We start from the raw sequence: 14142 nt of genomic DNA on the forward strand, positions 1-14142 counted from the left end.
GATGTCATTGTCTTATTGACCAAGGGTAGTCTTAGGATGCAAATTGCATATCTAGAGTATTTGAAATGTATGTAAATCCTTTGGATTTTCCGAGGCAAATTTAAGGACAATTGGACTACAATGTCTTTGTTTTCCCTCTATTTTTACCTGGTATTTGTAAGGTGTCCCCTGTCAATACTACTACCCAGTGGAACACCAGACAGGTTTTGTACATGACTACCCCTTTATTTATTCCCTATTATTATTTAACCAAAGTAAACATTGCATGTAAATTGTGCTGAAAAGTACAACCCCTGACATAATTCTGAACATTCCCGTAGGGGGCCCTCCTAATCATCCTGGTAAGTACAGGGATTTCTCTGTAAAATTCGGGCCTGTTATATATATATCCCACAACTTGAAAAGTTTACCAGTGGGCACTAACATTTTTTAAGAGAGTTAACCTCAAACACAGCTTGTTTAAAAGCATCATTAAATATTTTTAGAGAATTTGTCAAGTATTCCATCTGAGCTGCTTGTAAAACATTCTTCTTTTTAGCAAGTTAATTTGGGAGATTGTACTGTCGTGTTTAAACTTCGGCCCAGTGTTCTCAGAAATTTAGTTTGAGAGGGAACTATTTAAATCTCTCAGGAGTGGATCAAACAGTAGCTTTCTTGCTACACTGACTCACTTGGTACAGTTTTGGGCATGTATTAAAATAGATTACATGGCTTTGGGTTTTGGATTCCCAGAACGTCTTCGCTCTGGTGGCTGCTATGATGAACTTATTAGGCACAGTTTATTGGACTAGTTGGGACTGAAACTAGTCCAAATGTAGTTTAGGGTGTCCATGGATACAGGGAAATATACTTAATGAGCAGAGTGGTTTTCTGCATCCCACACTCTTGTTTGGCGATACTTCACTGTAATATGCGATATCCTCGCGGACCTTCCACTGGAAAAATCCTAACAGCTAGGGGGTCCAGAAATCTATTTCTGTTACATTGTCATAAAACAGGACACCCATTCCCAGCGCTCAGCAGTGAGAATGTCTGGCTTTAACCTTTAGAATTAACATGTTTGCTAAAAAACAAGGGGGCATATTATCAAGGACAGGCGATACATTATCGCCGATTTTATCAGCAGGAAACTGCCGATAAAGCGGCAATAATGGCCTTGATAAAATGCTCTATAAATTCCAATCGAAGCCCATGTAGATGTGTTCACATCTAACATGGGCTTCGATTGGAATTCATAGAGCATATCATCAAGGCCATTATCGCCGCTTTATCAGCAGTTTCCTGCCGATAAAAGCGGCGATAATGTATCACCTGTCCTTGATAATATGCCCCAAGATCCGAAAAAGAAGTTTAAATGCTTCTTAAATTCGTAATCAAACGTTCGTTTTAGTCCATTCATTTAGGAAGCAATGTTTGAGGAACGCCCCAATCCATTTCCGTAAAGACCTCTTCTTTTGGGGACAAGGCTTGTATTTATTAGTGCATTATTACCTTTGCTCTGGTGGAAACCCAGAGTATGGATTAAATTAGGTAGAGCAGCTAGGAAAAGTAGAAGGCAGGCTACTTAAAGCATTCTCAATGTTCTGTACTGAGTGTCACTTTCCTATTTTAGGATAGTAAAGCACAAGCTGGAAGAGGGAAGTTGGACATCCAGACCTAATCCTTTATCTTGGTCATGGCTTGTTATGAAACCTGGAGAACATAGTAGATGGTGTGGCAGTCACAAATAGCTGGGCCACATAAGTTTGGGTTATTGTGACACCGAAAGTAATAAATGTCATATGTATCTCAGGAACAGTAAATCGTTTTACAGACTGTTTCACAGAATCTGATGGAAATACAACCAGACCCTAAAAAACATGGGACATATAATTTGTATCAGCTGCAATCAGAGAAGCCTTAGCATTCCATGTCCAGGCATAGGAGATATGAGAGCTTCACAAGTAAAGCTGACTTGTAGCAAACCTTAATTTATCCACTACTTAGATGTAATGAGAGTAATTCATGGTCACTATTTGGTGGCTATTGTTGGTGTCTCTAAACTGTCATGCAGTGTAGATTACCTGGAATGCTGCAGATTCTGTTCACATGACCTGGGCTGCAGATCCCTGGTGTTTAGGTCTAAGAGTTGATCTTCCACACAGAACTCATTAGGTTGGATGTTGGCGATTATGCTGTATCAGATAGTAATTCCTCTTGACTGCATATTCCTACTACGTGTATCCAGGTAGAGTCAGTAGCGTCAGCCTTCTGCACTGCCCTTAGAGTATGATCCAACCTGCAATCGCCTCGAATAACTAGTCTAAACACGCTACGAATATCTAAACAGGTGTGTCATTATTCTCAAATTCTTTTAAATTGCGCTTTAGAAAAAAACACTTCTTGTTACGGTTCTAGACTGGTGCTCATAGGTGGGATGGGAATTATTTGCCCCACATGATAAACTGACAGGAATCCCTGCTTCTGACTTCTAAAGGTAATAAGAAGTGGTGCTTTACGATTATTTAAACCTATACAAATGACGAGGCAGAGATTTGAGGAAGTCCAATCCGAAGGGATAGGGTCAAATGCTCAGCTTCTGGTATTTGGTTTTGTGAGTCCGTAGGCGAATGGCCCACCTTAATACGGGAAACATCCTTTACAACGCAACTTTTACCACGCAGTGCTATTACAACGCAGGTTTTACAACGAAAACCATTACAACGCATTGCGCAAGGGGGCGCTCTAGGATAGGGAATAGATTTAATTTACTATCCGACACCTTCCCTAGTGTCCACGGGGACTGGAGTTGGAATAGTAAATTAAACTATTCACTATCCAGCACCCCAAAGCGCTATGCGTTGTAAAAACTGCGTTGTAACAGCATGCGTGGTAAAAGCATGCGTTGTAACGACATACATCCCCTTAATACACACAGTGAGACATAAAATAATTTTCCTCATGCTGCTTCAAATGTTTAATGCTTTTAGATTTTAAGGTAGCAGACAAACACTCTCTTCTGTCACTGATCGCTATGAAATCTAGGAAATGCCACAGTACAACCTCATTGTGTACATGTTGGCGCTGCTTCTCTTAGGTATGCAATAAATTAATGTTGCGAAGCCTATCAGGATCATAACAATCGTCCTGTCAGACTGATAGGTATAAGGTGGCCACCATCAGCCCTGAACGCTCCACCTTGCCTAGAGTTTTTATATATAATGTAATTGACCAGCTTCGGTGAAACGAATATTAGCCAGACTTTATTTACATGACTCCCCTCGTTTTCCATTATTACATTACCTCACCATCACCAGAGACTCTATGCCTGTGAGTCTGTAAAAATGCAGTCAACTTTAGCAGGTACCTTTAGGTTGCACAGGGGCTCGATTTTAATCACACAGCCTAAGAATTGAAAGGTTTTAAGTGTCGTATCAAAATTTCTCTATCCAAATTGTGAGAATTCTAAGTATTCTACAATTAGCTGATGACTTGCCTATTAAGGGGGTGTAATATAATTAGTTGCTCTCTAGGACCAGCTTAGTGTGGCTTGCTTCTGTTCAATTATTGTGATATCAATTAATTACATCCGAGGCACAGGATTTCTGTTTAAGAATATTGTAAGTTCACTGAACAGTGAATCGCAGCAGAAAATGGCAATCACCCTAAAAGTACAACCGAAATACCCAAAACCATTTTCGTAGATCTGAGGTTATATACAAACAATATATATTGTTTTACTTTTTTCTGGTTTCAGCCAGCTTTTTATGGAAGAGGGTGGGTAGTGCAAAATAGATTTGAGAGGAAGGTTACGTGAGGAGATGTGGAGAAGCCAGGAGGAGTTAAAAGAAGGAGCAAAGATGTTAGTATGGACAGAAAGGATATGTGCAGAGGTGTTAGAAGGTGACAAGAACAAAGGGGTATATTACCAACAACTAGCGATAATTTTTGTCTCTAACTTGTTTAGAGACAAAAATTATCGCCGCACATCGGCGATTTTTATCGCAGATAAACCTTGCTATTAGCAAGGTTTATCGCAAATGCGATAAAAAACTGCCGCAATGCATGAATATCGCTGAAAAGTCAGCGATATTCATGCATTATCGAGCAAATGCTCTTAGCCATGTTATCCACCTCCCATTGGATAACATGGTGAAGAACTGCTCAGGGCAGGTGTTAGCTTTTGGAGATATTCGCGCTTAGCGCGAATATCTCCAAAAGTTGGTAATAGGAGATAGCGATGTTAGCGACTGTTTCCAGTCGCTAACATCTTGGCACGCCCACTTTGCATGTCATTAGTGATAAATATCACTGACATGCAAAGCGGGGCCCAAGATGGTCGCTATCTCCTATTAGCTGTCACTAACTGGTGTTAGCGACAGCTTGGTAATAGGGAGATAATTTTATCTCCGCTTTCTTGGCTTTTAAAGCCAAAAAAGCGGAGATAAACCCCTTGATAATATACCCCAGAGTGCTTAAGGAGGATAAGAGTAAGACGATAAGAGTAAGGTAGTGAGGTTAAAGCGGAATGAACCCTTACATTAGGAGGCATAGGAAGGAGAGCTACAATAAGGAGAAAGGGTTAGGATTGGAACGGGGAAGTTAGAGATAAGAGAGAGATGACAGAAGGTAAATTTGTCAGTTGGAGAGCACGCAACAGCCTTGTGGATGACATTGAGGGTCTTATTTTGAGTTTGACAGATACAAAATATCTGCCAAAAACTGGCAGATGTCCTTTTCACCCAATTTAGGGTACATACAGTCTCTATTCATTCCAAGGAGTGTGGATGGCACATCTGCCAGATCCACCATCCACTTTGTGATGAATGTCACACTTAGTCAAAGCCCTAATAAAGGGCCCTCAGAATTATTGAGGGTCATTGAGGGGATTAACCTGTGCTGATAGATGTTGTAGAATGCAAGTTTCATCAGTTGCGGTTCCTCTCAGGTAGCAGTGAATGTACTTACTGGGTTTAAATGGAGGATTGTATTGTGCATTATGGGCACAAACAACGGCTATGGTTTTCACTTTTGCCTGAAACTGATATTAGAATATTGGAATGTTGAGAGCTCAATTGAAGACAATGTAAGGTCTCCATGCGTATAACGGCTGGTAAAAGCCATCCCCTCCAATATTCCAATGATTGTCTTTCTGTTTCTCACTTTTTAATTTAGAACATTGTAACCTTAGTGGGTGGAATGTTCTAATAGCCTTATAGCCCTTATGCATCAGACTATACCTGTTGTTAAAGGCCCTCACCCTCGTTATAGGCTCTTGCCTGTGGCTCGGGCTATAACTTACTTAGGTTCAGGGCCTTTAACAACTGACATAGCCTTTGGCAGCCGTCTATAAGGCTGTATTATAGTTCCAAAGAACATGTAAATAAATTATATTGGTCATCAGGCATTATTTTTATTCATCCTATTAGTAAAAACGTACAGCCGCTCTTCTCATCACTAACATACTGGTGTTTACTTCCCCATCAAAATCTCCTTGTTGACTCTGAAGAAAAGATGTTATAAAACAATGACACAACCGTGTCAGTGTCAGCCGTCTTGAGGAAGCATTAAATACTTGCAGTGTGAGCGACAGGCTTATTGCTTCACACGTTACATTTGTTCTCTGAGCTAGTAAACATTGTGTTCAGATGCCGGAGAACAGAACCATATTGGCTGGTTTGGCCTGAGAGGATGTTGGAACATTAATCCCGCCTCAGTCTCTGTGCTGGACAGGCTAGGACTGCATACTGACGGTCTACCACTAAACGGATTGAATTGCCTCTCTTTGCATCTCAATTTTCTGTAAATTGTTGAGAAGAACAATAGTATCTCTGAGTTGACTGTTTAAAAGAACTTTTGCACCTTATTCTTTACTGCTCGGCTTGCAATCGAGTCTTCAAAAATGAATTTCTCCCTTACTACTGAAAGAGTTTGTCAAAGTAAGTGCTGCCTTTAAGTGATATTGGCAGAACGTCTTGGGACACACTTAAACATTTGCTGATTATTTTACAAAACATATCTGAAACCAACCCTATCCATTTCAGTCTAATTAGAATTGTGAATTTTTGGCCATGCAAGTCAAATCAGAGTATTAACTTTCATGATACTGATGAGGTCAGAATTAAGGTGAAATCTGGCTCAGCCTGCATCACACTACTCACAATTATATGACCAATCAATCAATCAATCATGGCATTTGTAAAGCGCGCTACTCACCCGGGAGGGTCTCAAGGCGCTGGGGGGGTGGATACGTTACTGCACGAACAGCCAGGTCTTGAGTTGCTTCCTGAAGGAAAGGTGATCCTGGGTCAGCCGAAGGTGGATGGGTAGGGAGATCCAGGTATTGGCTGCCAGGTAGGAGATGGATCTTCCTCCGGCGGTGGCTCTGCGGATGCGTGGGACGGCGGCGAGGGCGAGGCTGGTAGATCGCAGCTGGCGGGTGGGCGTGTAGAAGGTCAGGCGGTCGCTGAGGTATTCGGGGCCCAGGTCATGGAGAGCCTTGTGTGCGTGGGTGAGGAGCCTGAACGTGATCCTCTTGCTGACGGGAAGCCAGTGCAGGTCTCTCAGGTGGCCGGAGATGTGGCCGTGTCGGGGTATGTCCAGGACGCGTCGTGCGGAGGCGTTCTGGATGCGTTGGAGTCTTTTCTGCAGTTTGGCTGTGGTTCCGGCGTAGAGGGTGTTCCCATAGAACAGTCGGCTGGTGACGAGTGCCTGGGTGACCGTCTTCCTGGTCTCGGTGAGGATCCAGCGGAAGATCTTACGGAGCATGCGCAGGGTGCTGGAACACGATGAGGAGACGGTGTTGACTTTTCTGGTCATCGAGAGGGAGGAGTCCAGGATGAAGCCCAGGTTGCGTGCGTGGTCCGTTGGCTTCGGAGTGGAGCCCAGGGCAGGGGGCCACCAGGAGTCATCCCAGGCGGAGGGCGATGATCCCAGGATGAGGGTTCCGTCTTGTCTGAGTTCAGTTTCAGGCGGCTGTTCTTCATCCATTCGGCGACGTCTTTCATCCCTTCATGTAGGCTGGTTCTGGCGGTGGCGGGGTCGTTGGTGAGGGAGAGGATCAGCTGCGTGTCGTCGGCGTAGGAGATGATATTGAGGTTGTGTTGGCGTGCGATCGCTGCGAGAGGGCTCATGTAGACATTGAAGAGGGTTGGGCTGAGTGATGATCCTTGTTGTACGCCGCAAATGACTTCGGTGGCCTCGGACCTGAACGGGGGGAGGCGGACTCTCTGGGTTCTTCCGGCGTGGAACGAGATGATCCACTCCAGTGCCTTCTCTTGGATTCCTATGTTGCTGAGGCGCTGGACTAGGGTGCGGTGGCAGACAGTGTCGAACACTGCGGAGAGGTCCAGGAGGATAAGGGCTGCTGTTTCCCCGTTGTCTCTGCCCTTAATACCCCTCTAGGGATAGGTGCGGCATACTAAATTGTGGAAACACCCTTATATTACTGCATGCTTTACCTACTCTTGTGCATCTTACCTATCTGACATTGAAACAGTTAAATTCCTACCTCCTTCAAGGAGATACATGAGGGAATCCAATTTAGTGACATGGGCCTACAGCTCCACTGCAAGGCAAAGTTTACAGGAAGGAAATTATTTGAGGCATGGGGATTATTGTCTCCTTGCACGTCCTGGTAACCTATCCCACTACACTTCGTAAACAAGCAACATAGATGGAGGTGCACCAGGAAACAATTATCAATCTTATACCGGACCAGCTAAATTTGCAGCGTTTAGTGTTGGGATGGCTTTCAGGTGCATTTCATAGTTCCGGCAATCCCTAAATTTCTATCCATCCCTCTGCAGACACAGCTCAACCAATTGAAAGCCTGAGAATCTGCTCTTGGAACATTAGTGGATTAAGTATCAAATTTAAGGACCCTGACGTTGTCACTGGAGAACATTTCATATAATATTTCTGAAAAAAACCAGGGGCCGTATTACACATTATCATTGTTTGCGCCCGGCGCACCATTCAAAAGGTGCGTCCGGCACAAACAATGATAATGCACCCTACTATGGTGAATGCACTGCATCCAGGGCAGCGGCGACCTCGCGCTGCCCCCAGTGCAGTGCATTCATGTGAAAGCACGGAGCAGCTGCTCTGTGTTTTCACTGTTCAGGCGGCACCCATGGGACCCCCTTTACCCCCTGCAGAGGTCTTCTCTCCGGGGGCGCCCTGACAATGCGCCACCTTTCAAATGGCGCACTGTTAGTGCGCCTCCTGCGGGCTTCTTTGACCCTTTGCCCCTTTCTGTAATATGGCGCAGGTGCAGAATCAAAGAATTGACCTCATTTGCATTGGGCACACAATGTTAGTTCCACAGCTCAGCTGCACATCAGCACACCCCCATCTAAGAACATGCTTCTATTGGAGTTTTGTGCGGAGTTAGGTATGTCCATCAGTCTTGAGAGCTCCCAGACTATACAGTAATAGGACTCAGTTGCCCATCCTCAACATCAGAGGAACCCTTCATTCTCTCTCTTCACTGCCCCTAAATAAATTCAAATCCATTTTTCTTTCCTTAGTGCCAAGGGAGGCACTGACATTTAGTGTGACCTGATGGAGAGAAATCTACCCACACATACTCATAGTTTCACATAGTAACACACTGATACCCTCCCCCACCTTCAGTAATCAGATCTAAAGCAACTGTCCTGGCTCCTGTCACTCCTAGCTCCACATATAAACGTGGTAAAGTTAACCTTTTACCATGACCAAACCATCCTTTTGAATACATATAAGTAACCCCCAAGGGAGGCTCTGAACAGCCTCAAGGACAGGGTGCAGTGCATTTAAAAGTTGGACATGTGCTTTGAAGTTTTAAATATCCTGGTAGGTAAAAACTCTTAAATTTGTTCTTCATTACTGCAAGTCCTGCCTCTCCCATAGGATAGCATTGGAGTTGCTTATTACATTTTATCTGTGTACTTTTCAAATAGGATGAAATGACCAGTTCACGTTTAGGGTCTTTGACATTGGGGTGAAAAGCCCTATTCGGTGGTTAAGTCGGGTTTTTTGTCCTTTTGTGCCTATAGCCTGGCCTGAGTCACATGCGTGGGTGTAACTGACAGATAGACTTTCTGGATTTCTCCCAGACAGTCACACTATAGAGGGATTAGGTGTGCCCGAGCGGGATGGCAGCTTGGGTGGGGGGCATGCTGAGCACAGTTCCACTTACACCTGAATAGCCTGTGCCTGCCCTTTACACAAATGGCCAAAAAACCTCTATAGTCCTTTCAGCCAGCTTGAAGCCAGGGTAGGGGAGGCAGGAAATGCCATGCACTTCAAAGCCACTGTCTAGAAGTTTCTCCCACCATCCAGAACCGGGGCACCTTGGTATGACTAAAAGGACCTCAGACACCAACTCTTCAGTACACTCTGAACCTGTGGGTAGTCTGCCAAGAAGAAGCATTGTTGTGTTGCTACAAGGACAACTACTCTGCTGGACTGCTGGCCTAAAGGAACTGCTGCCCTGCTGACCTACTGCCCGCTGCCCTCTTGCCTGGCGAAGAAGAACTGGGCCTGCAACTTCATCTTGAACCCAGGACTGAAGAGTTACTCTAAGGGCTAGTCTGCTGGCATCCTGAGGCTAGACTGCTGGCATTATGGGCCGGGCCTCAGTGACAATAAAGGCTCCCCAACTAGCTCCTGGACCCAGGTGTTCCTGACCCCCAAATCGTGCCTTTCAGATCATGGACCTTTTGAATGGGTCACAGGCTCTTGAAATCAAGCTTTTGGGCTCTTTTTGACCGTGAATGGGCCGTTCACTCCGCAACCGCACTGCTTGGACTGAAATTCAGCAAGACCTCTGTCAGCCTTCTCTTCAAACAACAAGCATCAATCACCCAATGCAAAGAACCAACCTGCCCATCCTTGACAACCAGCCAGCTCTTCGCTCCAAACCAATCACCGCCGATGACGCTCTCTTTGCTCCCTGCAACCCTCTTCAACACAAAGGGGACTCTTGTCACAGAACTTGAAAAGGCAAATCTTCAGCGGGAAAAATCCAAGATTGTATCTGACCTGCGGTCCGCTTCAACGTATGACTTTGACCCAGTCCAGTGCGACCAGATGGCTGTGGTTGGCGCTTTATGATTTTAGGCACTACATTTCAGTTTATCCTTTAAAAATGCATGACTCCAGTTCTACTGATTGGATCTTTGTCATTTTGGTCTTGTTTTATTTATTATAATTAAGCTCTATTTTGATAACTGGTGTGGGTTCTTTTTGTTTGACGATTCCACTGTTTTACTGTATGTAGGGTTGAACAAATACTTTACACTTGTGTCTAAGTTAATCTTGACTGCTCTATGCCAAGCTACTAAGGGGTGAGCACAGGTTAATTTGGGGTTTGCTTGTGCCTTACCCTGGCTAGGATTGTGGTTGTGGGTTGACCAGGACTCACACCCCAGTCAACTAGCAACCCAATTTATAACAGTGAGGGCATAAATCTGTTTATAGGAAATATTTTTATTTTGCACTGATACATATGTTGTTTTTCCCTCCTCAGATGCACACTATCTAACGTGCAGGATTCAAGAATGCTCAGAGACTACCAAGAGCGGACCGTTTTCCAGACCCATAGATGTTAGCTCTTTGGTCGTACAAGATGAATATATCTTCATTCAGGTAGGCACAAAAATGCTGATTATTTTGCACTTATTTTTTCCTTTAAATTGGCGTGTTGCAGATAACTGGGACAAAGAATGCCTGTCGCTTCATCACGCCCACAGCCTTCTGGTAGAAATAAGAGCTGTAATTTTAAAAAACACAGCACGAGTAAAAAAAGCCCAGAATATAAATATCAGTGGCAGATGCTTAGCATCACTACTAATAAGAGTGTGTGGATGGCTGCCAGTGAATGTTATGGATAATCAACACAAAATCAAGCTCTGGTTTTCGTTGAGTGCTTAATCTATCATGGCGAGTCTGCTGGGATAAATCTACCTTCCTCTCTGAGCCGCCAGGAACGTGCACAGAGTTACCCAAGAGGATGCTTTAATTCCGAAAGGCAAAAAAATAACTGTTTTCCACAATTGTCTTTTCCTAGCAATTTAGCCCTGTTCAAGATGAGTATAAACAATAATTAAAGAGTAATGCAGAGGCCGGGGAGGTGTTACTGGCCCAGACTATTTACTGATAAAAATGTTTTCACTCTGCATAACTATCAAGTGAATAAAAGCGGATAATTGTATGGTTTCCACCTGCTCGGAAATACAATGCTTAACTTTTAAATCTACATTAAACAGTTCGGCGTATTCTAGAACGCACTCCGCTGAGTCCTCACCCATGCAACCCACATAAACACATGTTTACTATTGGAAATGTTCACATATATCATTTGCTAGTACGAACATAATGCGTCAAGGGTGGAATATGTATCTTGTGATTAAAAATTAATGTACGTAATTAGTTTGGTAATTGCAATGGCAGACTTCATTTATAAATATGCATAGTCAAAATGCAAAATGACTGCTTACTGGCCTGCTCAGACTCCCAAGAGGATCACTTTGGTCTGTAATGTGTGCGGGAAATGTTGGCTGCTAAAACACGAGGTGGATAGTAAAAAGATGCAAATTGTTTTTGAACATTTGCTTTGATGTATTCAAGGGCAATGGAATAACATTAGACTAGCCTAATGCAAACGAAGTATAGTTATGTATGCTGAGCTTGCATGGTTTTGCATGGTGTAGATCAAATAAGGTATATGAATATTACCTCAAGATATCTCTGTTTATGAGCGCAAAATAACCCAGGTTTAACTTGCTTTCGGACTTGCCTTCCAGACAGAGTATTTACTCTACTTGGGTGCGAAATACCTAATGTGTGTTTACAGAGAACTTACTGGCCACCCATTGCTTAACATTGATTAGCTTTGTCACTCTTTTTTGCTTGCTTGCTTCTAATTTGATGGATTGCTTTCCTCTTCTGTTTGTCTCTCCCCTGAAAGATAATCTCTTTACCATCCTGACTTGTATCTTTCCAATGCTCATATTAAGGGGACCTCTTTTTGTTCCAGCACTCAATGGAATTGCATGTGTGTTCTTGCTCTCTCTGTGCTTTTTTCCCAACTCCATCTCCCCACTCTCCTCAAGCTCGGTTGCAGAGATGAAGCACATCACAACCTTCAGGCACTTACATTATCCTGGTAATGTGAGACACTAACTTGCTAAATTAAGAAGGAGCGTAACATCTGACCTACCACTTGAATGCAGTCCGGCTACTTACATTGCCAGTTGCATACATCTGTTACTCAGTTGTAAAAAGAGGGAATGGTTCAACAACTACAATATGGAGAAGCAAAGACGTTTGGGGCCAAAGTGGTTCCCGAGCACTAGCACAGTCTTATCAAAGAAGGGAAACATTGTTTATAATGCGGGGATTACATCGCAATGCTATTACATCACGGTTTTCACTAGAACAAGGAATAGTATAATTTCCTATCCAACACCTTCCCTACTGTATGTAGACTGGAGTTGGAATAGTGAATTATACTACTCCTAAGTCCAGCGCCCTCCAACGCAAGTTGTTGTAACGACATGCGTTGTGAAAACTGCGATGTAATGAACCGCAATGTAAATGTGAGCGTTGTAAAGTCATACATCCATCAAAGAAGGCAGAAGTAACTTGGTAGAGAGTGGAAAAGCACAAGCAGTGCACAAAAACATCTCAGATTTGAACTGCCAAAGAACCACATGTCAGCTTTGATGACTATGTGGAGAGGTTGTTAGAAGGCAGTGATAGGGGCTTTATGGTTCGCAGTCATTTTCTTACGACTTTATTCCAGTGAAGGTCACTGTGCTCCCTCACAACTGGTCGCAGCTTTGGTGGAGGTACTTCCTTGGTTCACCTCTCTGAATAAGTGTTGGTTCAGGACCATTGCTGCATGCTTGCATGTCTGTGTCTCTGGCGGCTTGTGTTGGCCTTAACAGGCTCGGCTGAGCATGGTGGCCGCATAGGAGGATGCTGCAAAGGCAGAGCAGTGCCAGATTCCTGGCTTTCGTGTTGATGGCCGGCTTATTATTACATTTTTTTTGTATTTAAGGCTTTTCGATTCTTTTTTAGATGTGCAGAAAAACTTTTGGTACCCTTTTACCAGCAGAATCGAGGCTCTTTGGCTGTTTTACTTTTGCCACTGTCAAGTTTGCTCTTTTGTATCCCACTAGTTCATTTGCTCTAGCTATCCCAAGCCTCTAGCTTGATTCCATTCACCAGTTCATCTCACTGGTGTTTTTATACTACAATACGGGGTGCGGTTACTCTTAATCTTTCGTTTTTTATTCAGCAGCCTAGCAAAGTGTCCAGTGAAAGAAATCACCCTTACCTCAGAACTAAAAGGACCATTGTGAAGGAGCGACTATTACATTCTACCACTTAGAGGCACCCTCTAGAAAACGTTAGCCATGAACATGTTTGCAATGGGATTCTACTTACAGGACTGCGGGCCCTATTTTTAGGTGGACCTGTAGAAACCAAAATGATCCTTCAAACACCGGATCCCTGAAAAGCACACTTTTGTGTGCCATGCCAATTGGTAAGTCACAATAAAAAACTGGTCATAGTCTAAGCATAGCCTGAAATTGATGGGCATTATTTAGATAACCAACATTAATTTAACTCCTTCTTTATCGGTTATTGTAGTGCACAACATGAAAAAGTGGGACTTTACATCAAAGACCCTCCTAAGGCATTATTGGCATTAACCTTAAACTGACTTATAAAATATATAAAACATCATGTTCAATAAAGCAATATGCATATTCAAACTGTAGCTGTATGCCATGTACAGTGCATCTCATAATGTACTTTATTAAAATATATGATTTTACAAGGCGAATGCCCCCAATTAATGTAATGTACATTTCTGTGAAACAAATCAAAGTTGACATATGATAGGTTTTGTACTAAACTGAAAACATAAGCAATGCCTCTGAACAGCCAAAGCTGATATTCAGAACTACACAGCTGGATATGAATTAAGGAAAGCTCTAAAATTCTGTTTTGGCTTTAATCTTAACCACCCAGAATTGTATGTTATTTTGAGTGCAGCCAGATGACTATATCAAAGCACGGGAAGGATAAAAATGAAAACATGTTCCAGTAAAAAGAAGCTGAACTGACAGAAATTAAAGAAATTACCAAGTACAGTAGCCTGGA

The 14142-nt window shown here is 43.2% G+C and overlaps 1 protein-coding gene across 1 annotated transcript in view; it reads left to right on the plus strand.

Moving 5' to 3' along the window:
• LOC144753513 (VPS10 domain-containing receptor SorCS3-like) overlaps nucleotides 1-14142 on the plus strand; it is a 2605581-nt gene that overhangs the window by 1716800 nt on the left and 874639 nt on the right. Inside the window, exon 7 of the mRNA XM_078641177.1 lies at nucleotides 10496-10614. Coding sequence (XP_078497303.1) covers nucleotides 10496-10614 — 119 coding nt within the window. The remainder of the gene's footprint in view (nucleotides 1-10495; nucleotides 10615-14142) is intronic.

The sequence above is a fragment of the Lissotriton helveticus genome, chromosome 5_1, assembly GCF_964261635.1.
Source record: "Lissotriton helveticus chromosome 5_1, aLisHel1.1, whole genome shotgun sequence".
Classification (NCBI taxonomy): Eukaryota; Metazoa; Chordata; class Amphibia; order Caudata; family Salamandridae; genus Lissotriton; species Lissotriton helveticus.